The following is a 13,483-nucleotide window of genomic DNA, read 5'->3' on the forward strand; positions in this document are numbered from 1 at the left end:
CATTTAAATAATCACATATGGAGTTTGAATTTGAATCTTGTATTCAAACCAACTTCATTTAATCTATTGCTAGTTGCATTAGCTCAAAACACATTCATATTGCCATGTCATGAGCATGCATCATATTGTGCATTGCATTGATTGTATTTCTTCTTTGTTGTCGGTATTTGTCCCCTCTCGATAGACGTGATACCGATGATGTGATCGTTGACACTGATGAAGACTCAATGTTATCTTCAGAAGTGCCAGGCAAGCAAAACCCCCTTGTTCATTCCGATACAATCCTACTCTCTCGCTCCTGCTCTCTTTTAATGCATTAGGACAACACCGATTTTTCTGTTACTTGCTGCGGTAGCTGAACCCCTTTATCCTTTGCATGACCTGTCGTTGCCACAGTAAATAGATGAAACCCACTAGCATGAGTAGGAGTTGTTTGAGCCCTGATGTGCCTACTCATTCATGCTTGTTTGTCATGCCTGCTACTGCTTAGAGTTGAGTCAGGTCTGATTCATCGGGGATGAATCAGAGGTGTGTGAACATGTCCTACTATGTGTGAGCTAAGTGTGTGAACACGATTTGGTAAAAGGTGTCGGTGAGAGGCCATGTAGGAGTACATGGTGGGTTGTCTCATTGAAGCCGTCCTTAGGAACTGAGTTCTGTGTTTGTGATCCATGACTCAGCTACTACCATACATTGGGCCCTGAAATATGACCCCGCTCGACTTCTTAATCACCCTTGTCCTCTGTCCAGGAGTTGCAAGTAGTTTCTGGTGTTTGTAGTATGCTGGAGGCCGTAGACAACGCTGACCGTAGGGGTGGGCTGTGATGCGGTAGGCACGTGGCCGGGTATACCGGGCGCCCGTTTGGTGTCACGGAACCCTGTTCACATCGTTTGGGGCTGTGAGCGAAACTCCGGCCGGATCTCCTCATGGATGGAACCCGAATAGGCGATAAACCTGGACTAGAGACTTGAGTGTTTAGGTAGGTCGTGGTCTACACCCACGTCGGCTTTCGCTTGAAGTCTGCCGAGCACATGTCGTGTGCAGACGCTAAGTGGTGGAAACATGTATGAAGAAGTACACCCCTGCAGGGTTAACATCATCTATTCGAATAGCCGTGTCCGCGGAAAAGGACTTCTCGATTGCTTATATCAGTTCATAGACAAGTGAAAGTGGATACTCTAAAATACGCAAGATAAGCGTGAGTGCTATGGATGGCGTTCTCGTAGGGAGACGGGAGCGGATCCATAGTGGTGTATTGATATGGTGAATATGTGGACTCGTGTGCGCCACCTCAAAAGAGTTACTCGCAGTCGTAGTTCAGGATAGCCACCGAGTCAAAGCTGGCTTGCTGCAGTTAAACCCCACCATCCCCTTTGTTGATAATGATGCATATGTAGATAGTTCTGATGTAAGTCTTGCTGGGTACATTTGTACTCACGTTTGCCTATTTATGTTTTTGCAGAGAGACTTCGGTCTCGCTAGTAGTTTCACGTGGACTTCGACGTTTAGCTTGTTACCTCAGCTACGATCTTGTGCCCTCGGCAGGATCTGGTAGATAGTCAGGCTTCTCAGCCTTTTTCATTTATAGATGTCCGTACTCAGACATGATAGCTTCCGCTTGTGCTTTGATTTGTATGCTCTGATTGTTGGGTCATGAGACCCATGTTTGTAATATCTCGCTCCTCGGAGCCTATTGAATAAATTACTTGAGTCGTAGAGTCATGTTGTGATGCCATGTTGTATTTGCACATATCGAGCATATTGTGTGTATGCTATTGAAATGCTTGGTATGTGTGGGATCTGACCATCTAGTTGTTTATCTTTAGTAGCCTCTCTTACCGGGAAATGTCTCCTAGTGTTTCCACCGAGCCATGGTAGCTTGCTACTGCTCCGGAACACTTAGGCTGGCCGGCATGTGTCCTTCTTCGTTCCTGTGTCTGTCCCTACAGGGAAATGTCACGCGATGAATACCGGAGTCCTGTTAGCCCGCTACAGCCCGGTTCACCGGAGTCCTGCTAGCCCAGTGCTACAGCCTGGATTCACTCGCTGATGACCGACACGTTCGATGCTGGGTCATGGATGCCTGTCCCTGTAAGTTTGTGCCACTTTGGGTTTACGACTAGCCATGTCAGCACGGGCTCCTTATCATATGGATGCTAGCGACACTGTCATATACGTGTGCCAAAAGGCGCAAACGGTCCCGGGCAAAGGTAAGGCGACACCCGTGGGAATACCGTGCGTGAGGCCGCAAAGTGATATGAGGTGTTACATGCTAGATCGATGTGGCATTGAGTCGGGGTCCTGACAGGTATCGCCTTCCCGAAGATAGCTGCGATGGCCCTCAACTGCGGCTCCTGGAGTGGTGAGTCGAAGACTGTGCGGAGCTGACCTAGCGCATCCTCCGAGACCAGGAGATCATCACAGTCCAGGCCCAGAGTTCTAAGCAGCACTGATTCGGCTGCCGAGGCCTTCGTCTTCCTAGAGATGTTTGCACAAACGGACCGAGTTGTGCGGCATGGGGTGAACGGGTCTTGGCCAGATTTGACCCCTCGCAAACCTTCGAACTCCTTGAGAAGTGGCGGGGCGAGCTTTTTAAGCAACCCAGCGCAAAACGTCTTGATGTTCCCAAGCGCAGCTATTTCTTTCGCAGACAAGCTCTTCTCGCAACGCTGCATGGTGTTAGCACCAGTAACAGAAGCATTTCCGTCATGCAATGACACTTGCATGCAAGCATTGGACGTGGTCACATCGGCCTCCTCAAATCTCCCATCAAACTCCTGTGGACTGGGCCCCGGATCGACCTCTGTCTCCTCTGTTGTCGCTAGCTGCAGCGAGTCCAGAATCGGCGCCCTCCCCACCGCAGTTTTGTCTGGCAGCGGCGCCGGAGGGGCCACGCCCTGATCAAAGTCCTGGGATTGGGCGTTGGCGGACCCCACCGAAATAGCTGCGACCTGGATGGCGGGATTTGCGTCCCCCAAAACCGCCTCCCGGCGCTCCTTTTCCAGCGCGCAGCCATCCACCCGTGGGGCCACCTCCTCCACCACAACCTGTGAATTGTTGATGTCCATCCCCACCGGATCAGCCGCGGACGAGATGGCGGGAATTGAATCCCTCAAAGCCGCCTCCTGGCGCGTCTCGACCTGCGCCTGGCCAACCGCCATGAGATCCACCAAAACCGCAGCTTCTTTCACCTTATCTGTTCCCTCGGGATCTATAGTAGGCCCCAAATCAGTCATCACCTGCATGCCTCCATTATTGGCCACGCGATCCCCGGTCTCTCCTTGGTCAATGGTCGTTTCAAACGAGCCAATCGGGCGACGCTGCTCCAAAACAGCCACTGCAGCCTCTGGCGTAGGCCTGGCCCCACAGCTTGAACCCGGATCTTCTGTGGCCAGCCTCGGTGCATGTGGCGCGAACAACTGCATCCTCAACCTCCCTCTGTGTTGTTGGTGGCACGTGCGCAGCCGTACCCTCGACCTGCCGCCTCACTCCCGTCGTCACAGCCGCGGTGGTGATCACCGGCGCGCGCCGTCGCCTCCGTGCCACGAGCCATAGGCGGGATCCTCCATTCCGACGGCCCGATGCGTCCCGTCAGCGCATGCAAATAGGAACCACCGTGCACTCCGCTTGCCGACGCCCCACCGCGGTGATCACGAACTCCCCTTGTCCACGGCAACACACGCCACTCGCCCCGACCGGAGAAGTCCTCGGAATCGTCCGGCATACCACTTTGGCCGCTCCCATCTGAACTAGGAGGCCGCAAACAGCGCTCCGGTCCCTCATGATCTCGCATCCGCCCAATGTGAATGAGCGTCTTGTACTCCAGCAGGGCTCGCGACGTGGGCCGCCGCGCCGCCGGACTTCCAAACACCTCCGGCTCTGGCACCCAGATACGCTTGGCCACTGGAACCTCGTCCGGGTCAATGCACCATTCCCGAAGCTTGAAGAGGTACAAGTCCTCTCTATTCTCTGTCTCCGGCGCCAAGCTCTGCACCAGACACGACGAGCCAAGAATCTCCGCTGCCGTCTCGGTCGTCCACACATGAGATGGGATCCCCTCCAGATCTCACACCGGTCTCTTCCGGTCGTATGTGACCGACCCGGAAGATCCTGAAAAATCTCCTCAGACAAGGAAAAAAAAAGAACGGAAGAAAAGGCAACGTGGATACTTAGGATTGAAGACGGGGGAGGAACAATGCCCTCCACTGTTTGGACGTCGCATCTGCCGGATTTTGTTTCAAGTTTGGTTGCTAGCGACGTTGCTGCACCAGTTGGTTACATAAATTGTTTCGTAGCTTCTCGTAGATGTAGGATCTTCCTGAAAAAAAAGAGTGACCGACCCGGACTCGATAGGGGCGAGTGGCTATTAAACAAACTCGGAGGGGTTATTTCGAATCGAGCGCGCTTCCGTCACTTCCATATACTTTCTGGGTGGCGCCCGGAGCAAAACATATTTCCACAATCCTCAATCCCCACCCAGAAAGATCCCGAATCTCTCTGTTCGTTCCTTGCTTGCATCGTACGGAGTAGTTCGTAGACCGGCAGCATGGGTGGCCGCCGCCGCCGCCGCCGCTGCCGCGCCAAGATCGAGCAGCCCTCCGCTGATACGCCTCCCAAAACCCCCTCATCTGGCTCATCTGGTTCATCTGGTCTGACTGAGGAACGCGTCGCTCCACGCAAAATCCCTTCCTCTTCTTCCAAACCCTATGAGGAGGAAGAGGTGATCTCTGCCCCCGAGCGGAAGCGCACAGATCCGTGCACCCTGAGGCTCGTGCTGTTGAACTTAATCCGCACCTTCTACCTGGAGGCGCTCTCCCGCCTTCCCCCCGCCCGACTCTGGAGCACGCACGCCCGCGGCGTCCTCGTCGCCGGCCACTGCTACGGGCCCCTCTCCCCTGTCGACAATATCCTCGTCAACACCATCTGGCATGACACCGCCTTTCCCCGCCGCCCCACCGTCGACTTTCACTTCGGCGATGTGCTCGAGATCAGCCCCGAATGCATCGCCCGCATTGCTCACCGCTCCCTGGAGGGTCTCATCGCCTGCCTCCTTCACCTCTGCCCCTCCCTCTCCCGCGACGACGCGCTCTGCCACCTCCACCTCTCCAAGGCCGACCTCTCCCGAGCCATCGCCTCTGCCTCCGATTCCGTCTCGGCGCCCACCCAAGCCGCCTTTCTCAAGGCCGCCGAGGAGGCGCACCACCCCATGCCACAAGCTTTGGCGCTCTTCATCTCCTCGGTACTTCCCAAGGTTGAGCGTGATGCAAGAATGCTTCTCTGCGTCAACCGGGCGCTCACCGCCCCTGAGCTCGACCGCCTCTCTGACATGCTGGTACCCTCCCCGCTTCTGGAGGACCTCTATACTCCTCCCCCACTGGTGACGTCCTGGGTGGCCTCCGTAATCAAGTCGCGCATCGAAGGCTGCAAATATTCCCAGGAAACCTCACGCCAGCTGGTTGAGACTGCATTGTCCAAATATGCTCAGCAAACAGGCCAACATTATGAGCTCCATTTAGTCTGTGGCATAAATTTGTTCATCCAATCCGAAGCCTTTTGGCACATCAACTTCTTGGCACGCCCAAAGGACGCTGCTGGCGAACTGCCCATTTACTTCTTCGCCGAAGCAACGGTTGCAATGGGCGAGGACGACGAATTTCTCGAGGAGGATATTGTCTTGTGCTGCCCAATCAAACCGGCTGGAATTGGTATACATGCTCTCTCCCACCACCATTGACCATTGTCCTATGACATTTCGTATTCCGTTAGAAAGAAGGTGTCAAGAAGACAAAAGCATAACACCTAGACCTAGCAACAAAGCAAAAATCAACCAATAAAAAAAGCCTAAGAGCCTAAATTACCAAGCTCTAAGCGTTTCTTAGTGGCATGAACAGCTAATATCAGTTCCCTAAATAATATATGTATCAATATATATGTATATGGTTGTATGTTGTTGGTTTTGAAAATAATCTTAATTATGGTCTCATTTACAGTTTAAATAAACTATGTGTGTACTTCAAAAAAAATTACCCCCTCCTTTTCAGTTTATAAGTCTCATGTTTGTCATAAGTCAAACCAACTTAAGTTACTACCTCTATCATGATTTATACCTATATCATGGTTTATAAGTCTCGCACACATACCATTGAAAACTTCTTTTGAAGATGAATCTAACAATATTTTTTTGTGACATATAACTAACATTTTGTTGATCAAACTAATGTCAATCTTTTCATTGAAATGTGTGAGAGACTTTTAACCAGGATCAAGGGAGTAAGCAAGTTTGTTATAAAAAAATTGGCATCTACAATATGAAATCAGTATCAGTAGATTCGTCATGAAATTTGTTTTCATTTATTTTGTATTGTAGATATTGACATTTTTTCCTGTAAACCTGGTCAAACATAAATGGGTTTGACTTAAGATAAACTTGGTGATTCATATAAACTGAAAGGAGGTAGTACTTAGATATTCCGTGCTGCAGTTTTAGATAGCATAGTTTACATTACAGAAATATTGCCGATCCTTCTTGCCCTACATACTATGCAATCTGCTATAAGCTCTTAGCTCCATAAGAATCAAATATGGGGATTACTTGCTCATTGCAGCAAGGATTTAATCCTATCATAACTTGCACGTGCTGGATTTTAGTAATGTATAATGCCAGTTCACAGATAAAAATAGGAATTTAAATATTATGCAAGTTTTGGCTATTGCATGGGGAAACAAAATCATGGTATCCTCTTGTTCTTATTTACTGAAACAGGTGGATGCTTCATGTTTCTGTTTTATTGAAACCTATAAAGTCCATTTAGATGCATCGAGTGTTGGATAATGAGCAATTGAGCTTTACTGAGGGCCAAAGGCCAGTACATATACATGTGTGGTAAAGTGCATGAAACCCCTTATACAATGGGGATATACCGAAAAGAGACTATACACATCTAACACCCCCCTCAAACTCATGGTGGATCAACAACACTGAGTTTGAAGAGGAAAAAGACATGCTGCGCTCGAGTCTGTGCCTTCGTGAAGAAGTCGGCCAACTGCAACTCAGAGGGCACATAGTGAAGAGCGAGAGTCTGATCCTGCACAGCAGCACGCACAAAGTGGGCATCCACACCGATGTGCTTGGTGAGCTCATGCTTCATCGGGTCACGCGCAATACTGATAGCACTTGTGCTGTCTGACGGGAGGGGAGTCGAGGTAGTAGCAGACACACCAAAGTCCTCAAGTAACCACCGTAACCAGATCACCTCAGCCGTCAACATAGCCATGGCTCGCAACTCAGCCTCTGTACTCAAGCGGGAAACTGCAGTCTGTTTCTTGGTCTTTCAGGCAATAAGAGAGCCACCAAGAAAGACACAGTAAGCAGAGAGCGAGCGTCGATCAGAGGGATCACTAGCTCAGGTAGCATCAGAGTAGGCCTGGAGCTCAAGAGAGCTGGAGCGGGGAAAGAAAAGGCGCTGAGAGATCGTGCCACGAAGGTACCGTAGAACACGGAGGAGATGACTATAGTGGACAGAGGTGGGGGCTGAAACAAACTGACTCAGGATGTGGACAGGATAGGAGATGTCAGGACGTGTAACAGCAAGATAGACAAGGCTGCCAACGACGTGACGATAGCGAGTGGGATTAGGAAGAGGGTCACCATCAGAGGCACGAAGCTGAACGTTGAGCTCCATAGGAGTCACAACAGTGCGCTCATCACCGAGAGCAGCGCGAGCAAGAAGATCCTGAATATATTTTTCTTGGGAGATGTAGAAGCCATCAGAGGTTGAGGAGATCTTGATCCCAAGAAAATAGTGAAGAGGACCAAGATCAGTCATGAGGAACTGGTCTCGAAGGCGAGCCTTAACAAAGGCAATGTACTTAGAGTCGTCACCAGTGATGATCATGTCATCAACATAGAGAAGGAGAAGAGTCCGACCACGAGGAGACGTGTGGACAAACAACGCGGGATCATGATCACTGGGCAAGAAACCAACGTCAGTCACCACAGAGGCAAAGCGCTCAAACCAGGCGTGAGGGGCCTGTTTAAGACCATAGAGGGAGCGACGAAGTCTACAGACCATGCCTTCAGGAGCATAGTACCCCGGTTGTGGCTGCATATAAACCTCCTCACGTAACTCGCCATTGAGAAAGGCGTTCTGGACATCAAGTTGAGAAATAGACCAATGACGAACAGAAGCCACAGCAAGGAGAGTGTGGACAGTGGTCATGTGGGCCACATGAGCGAATGTCTCATCATAATCGCGTCCCTGCTCCTGTTGAAAGCCACGGGCCACAAGACGAGCTTTGTAATGCTCAAGAGAACCATCGGAGCGAGTCTTGATCTTGTAGACCCATGCAGGTGATGGGACGAACACCGGAAGGGAGAGAAACCAGATCCCATGTGCCAGCGCGCTCAAGGGCAGCAAGCTCTTCGGCCATCGCAAGCTGCCATTCGGGCTGAGTCATGGCAGTCCTATAGGAAGTGAGCTCAGCAATAACAGAGAGACCGTACCGATCAGGAGAATAGCGATCAGGCGGAGGGCGAGGCCGAGCACGGAGGTTATGAACTGGGGTAGGTGGGAACGGAGGTGCACCAGAGGTGAAAGGTGCGTCAGTTACGTCAGGAGAGTCATCCTCAGTACGAGGGCGACGAGTATAGTGGAGAGGAAACGGTGAGAGGGGGTGACGAACTGGAGATGATGGTGTAGAGGCGGAGGAGGAGGATGGAGAAGATGGTGTCGATGGTGAATGAGAACGAATGAGAGGGGTAGGAGGAAGAGGTGAAACAGGAGGCACATAGCAGGGTGTATCGGGAAGGAGAAGAAAAGAAATATCATCCACAGAGAAGCTGGAGGAAGAAGGACGTGGGTGTAAGAGCGAGACTCGTCAAAGGTCACATCACGCGAGATGCGCAAGCGACAACCAACAAGGTCCCAACAGCGATAGCCCTTGTGCTCATCGCTGTAGCCAAGAAAAACACACTCAACCGACTGAGCAGTTAGTTTGGTGCGCTCGCGCGGGGCAAGAAGGACGTAGCACACACATCCAAACATACGAAGAGCTGAGTAGTCGGGAGAGTGACCAGAGAGACACTCCATAGGAATACCACCCTGCAGAGCAGTCGATGGCTGAATGTTGATGAGATAGGTGGATGCAGAAACAACCTCAGCCCAAAAATGGGGTGGAAGAGAGGCGGCAATCATCAGCGCATGAGCCGTCTCAAGCAGATGACGATGCTTGCGTTCGGCAACGCCATTCTGAGCATGGGCACCAGGATAGGAGAACTGGGCAAGGGTACCCTGTTCTGTGAGAAAGCCACGCAACAGCTGGAAGATATACTCTCCAGCGGAGTCAGCACGAAAAGTACGAATAGGCGTGGAAAACTGAGTGTGAACCATGGCAGCAAATCGTTTGTATATAGAGAGAACCTCGCTACGAGATTTCATGAAGTAGAGCCAAGTGTAGCGAGAGAAATTATCAATAAACAAAACATAGTAGCGATGACCACCTTTCGAATCAAATGGAGCTAGACCCGAGACATCAGAATGAACTAAGTCAAAAGGATGTTGGGATACCGACTGACTGGTAGGATAAGGTAACTGGGTCTGTTTGCCAAGTCTACAACCATTACAAGGTAAAGAAACATCTCCAGATACAGACCCTAATAGGCCCTGACACACTAAGGAAGACAAGCGAGAGCCACAGATGTGACCAAGGCGATGATGCCACTGCTGGAAGGACGCAGACGAAGAGGCAGCAAGAGCATGAGAGCTGACTGAAGTGGTGGCAGCGGAAGGAACACAAAGCCAGTCAACTTCCCAAAGACCCTTGGACTCACGGCGCCGGGGTCCAGCACCAACCAAAACCTTGGTGCGACGATCCTGAATGGAGCAAGAATCAGTATCAAGAATGACCCGACAACCAGAATCAGTAAGTTGGGCAGCAGAAAAAAGATTCATGGTAAGGCGAGGAACATGTGAAACACTAGGAACAGAAAAAATGGAGTGGAAAGAATACCACGACTAGCAACAGGAAGAGATGTGCCATCGGCAGTAAGAACATTAATAGGAGAATCAAGAGGGCGAAGAGAAGACAACGCTGAAGAATCAGAGGACATATGAAAGGAAGCTCCAGAGTCCAAAACCCACGAAGATGTACCTGACGGTGTAGATGCCGATGGTGATGAAGTGGTGGAAGCCAGAAGGCGTTTAAGCCGAACAATGTCCTGGTCAGTAAGTGAAGGAGTCGAGGTAGATCCAGGAGTCCCACTGGGAGAGGAGCGCCTCCGGTCTCGCTTCTTCTCACGGCAATCAGACTCTGGGTGACCTAGCCGAGAGCAGTAGCCACAGAACGTGTCATGGCGCGACCTGCCCTTCTCAGCATAAGGAGGGCGACCCACCCCCTGAAGGTGTAGGTAGGAGCGGTGGAGCAGTGAGCCGAGCAGCCGACACTGGAGCCCGAGCAGCCAACACAGACGGAACCGCCAGCAACCCGGCAGAGCGAAGGCGGGTCTCCTCAGCACGAAGCTCGGCAAGCACCTCCGAGAGAGGAACACGACCACGAGCAAGCAAGTGAGCACGGCGAGGCTCAAACTCAGAGCGGAGACGAGATAAGAACTCATGAACCCTCTGAAACTCCAAGTCAGACCGCGTAGTCTGACAGCAACGGCAAGTTCCACAAACAACTGTCCACAGTGAGTCAAGCTGACGCCAGATGGCAGAGCACTGTGAATAGAACTCATCAACAGACGAGTCACCTTGCTGAAGAGCATGCTCCTGACGCACCACAGAGAGGTATAGAGCATCGCCCGAGGGCTGATAGCGCTGACAAAGATAGGACCACATTGCTGCAACAGTGCCGAGGCCCATGAACTTCGAAGCAAACTGAGGGAGGACACTCGCAGTGAGAACGGCGGCAGCTCGAGCATCATCATTGCACCACTGAGTGTAAGCAGATAGATCATCCCGGTAGACAGATAGAGCATCAGAATAGGCGGATACCTGCTGATCATAGGCATCAACTGCAGCAGCATCAAGAGCCTTGGATGCATCCCTATCAGCTTGAGAAGCATCAGCAGCAAGCACCGGCGCGAATGGCGGGATAGGAGCTACCGGAGCGACAGGGCAGGGCAGGGCGGACAGGGTACCTCGCCTGACAGAACGCCCCAAAGCAGAAGACCGCGCATATGGATACGCATGAAGCCCGCAAACTCAGCATAGTTGGTGCCATCAAAGTTCACCGAGCACCGGGGGACAGCTACATAGCCCGAAGAAGACATGAGAAAGTCTCTCTGATATTTCTATTTTTTTTTTGGTCAATGGGAACAGGGATTCCCAATCGGGATCAGGAGGGATCGAGGGGATCCCTGGATCGAGCGCCCGCTCGAGCGCTCGCTTGCGGGAGGATCGATCCAAGAGGGATCGAGAGCCTGCACCCGCAGCGGCCGGACAAGCAGCCCCGGACGAGGCTGGGCGGTCCCTGCAGCTCCCGCAGCAGCCGAAAGCAGCCCCGCAGCCAGGCGAGGGGGCGGCCCTGCAGCTCCTGGAGCGGCCAGACGAGCAGCCCTGCAGCCAGGCGAGGGGGCCGGACAAGGCTGGCCGGCCAGGGCTGGGGCAGCCGGGCGAGATGGCCCGGAGCAGCGGCCAAGCAGGGCAGCTGCGGGACGGAGCGGCCGACGCGACGGCCGGGCGAGACGGCGTCCTACTGGAGGAGCAGAAGAGCGGGGACGGAGAGGCAGCAGCCGGACGGCCGGAGACAAGCAGGCTAGGAACGAGGCGCACGGAGTTGCATCGTGCGGGAGCGAGAGGCTAACCTAGCATCTGATACCATGTTGGATAATGAGCTTTACTGAGGGCCAAAGGCCAGTACATCTACATGTGTGATAAAGTGCACGAAACCCCTTATATAATGGAGATATACCGAAAAGAGACTATACACATCTAACATCGAGAACAAGTCATACTACTTGAGACCTTTCACCTTTGACAGGTCACGAGTGATACAAGTATTAAAAAGTTATTATATGCCCAGAGCACGGCCCAGGTCACTGCAATTTCTGGGGACCTACACAAAAAACGGTGTCAGTTCCCTTGCTTTGCAATGTTGGCTCGTAATATATACTCCCTCCGGCCGAAAATACTTGTCTGAGCAATTGATGTATCTAGATATATTTTAGTTTTACATACGTATTTAGATGTATTTTAGTTTTACATACATCCATCTGTATCCATTTCTATGACAAGTATTTCCGAACGGAGGGAGTACAATCCTGATAGACAATTACTCCCTCCGTCCGGGTTTATTAGGCCTCTCAACATTACAAGCATGTCCCCTTTTATAAGGCCCCGCTTTGGAAAGGTGCATGCATGCAACCATTTCATTGGTTGCATTGAAAGCCATTGTTATTGGTTCCATGGCTGGAAATTAATACACTTCATGTGTGCTTTTTCATTGGTTGCATGCATGTGAGAGAGTGCATTGGGAGTGGAATAGAAGAATTAATGTTAGCAAATTACTATGTGTCTTGGTCTAAGAGAAGTTGTCTTTAGGCCTATTAAACCCGGACGGAGGGAGTAAAAGGAAACCTTCAGATTAAGGTGCTCAGCTGCTCCAAATACCACTTTTTGAACAGAATACACGTTGTTTTGCCAGCTTTCATTCTTTGCTCTGCAGTTCAGCCATTTCGGCATCTAAATAGATTCGGCTGAGTCACCCTCAGTATTTATAAGCTAATTTTTGCTGAAAATTCATTTGTCCAATGGTGTCCTGAACTAAATTCCTCTTTCACCGGTCTTCAGTATGCATCGGAGGTTCAGACTTCTATTTGTGTTGTAACTCCCTATGCAGCCGTTTTGGCAAATAAAATAAAATTGTGTCGTCTAGTTTATTCTGCCATGCTCTTATATTGGCTAGCTGAACTTTAATGAACCAGTTACATAGTCTTATAATTTTATTTTCTAAGTGAAACAATCGATAATTTGTTTCTTTTCTGTTGTGAAAAGCTATGCTAATTCTTCTTTCTGCACATGCAGGTGGGTGTGGAGCTTGTACTGCCCAATATAAAAAGCTCAACCACCCTATTGACAAAGAACACCATGGCGGATTGGATGACTATGACGAAGAGATTGGGAATGGAGAAGATCACTGGGATTATAAATTTCCTCAGCTTGTTGACTTCATCATGTTTGATGCTGAGAAGGACTGTGCAACTGTACGTCATATAGAGAAGCGCTTTCCTCCTAGGCCCGACGGGGATGAAAGCGCCGAGAATTTATGGATCACTGAAATGTGATAGCAGTTGACAGTAGTAATTTATTGTTATGCTTACATAGAGCATTTGGCATGTGGTGTCTTTCTGAAGAATGTTGTTTTAGTGTTGTTTCGGAAGATATCTCTTGTTGGCATTTGCCATGTTGTTATGAATGTTGGTATAACTAATCTATATCTATATCTATACATCTATATCTATATCTATACCTACCTATTAATAAA

The 13,483-nt window shown here is 50.6% G+C and overlaps 1 protein-coding gene across 1 annotated transcript; it reads left to right on the forward strand.

Moving 5' to 3' along the window:
• The first annotated feature begins 4,393 nt into the window (after nt 1–4,393).
• Nucleotides 4,394–13,483, forward strand: LOC123092471 (uncharacterized). Its single transcript, XM_044514251.1, has 2 exons — nt 4,394–5,706; nt 13,024–13,483. Exons 1-2 carry the CDS (start codon nt 4,548–4,550, stop codon nt 13,281–13,283), a joined length of 1,419 nt encoding a protein of 472 aa, XP_044370186.1. The 5' UTR covers nt 4,394–4,547; the 3' UTR covers nt 13,284–13,483.

This window comes from Triticum aestivum, chromosome 4B (genome assembly GCF_018294505.1).
Source record: "Triticum aestivum cultivar Chinese Spring chromosome 4B, IWGSC CS RefSeq v2.1, whole genome shotgun sequence".
Lineage (NCBI taxonomy): Eukaryota > Viridiplantae > Streptophyta > Magnoliopsida > Poales > Poaceae > Triticum > Triticum aestivum.

What these genes read in the sequence shown, in the direction of transcription:
- LOC123092471 (XM_044514251.1), top strand. Translation starts at nt 4,548, where the DNA reads ATGGGTGGCCGCCGCCGCCGCCGCCGCTGCCGCGCCAAGATCGAGCAG. An exon ending in AATCAAACCGGCTGGAATTG is followed by an intron (nt 5,707 to 13,023) that starts GTATACATGCTC and finishes CTGCACATGCAG; the next exon opens with GTGGGTGTGGAGCTTGTACT.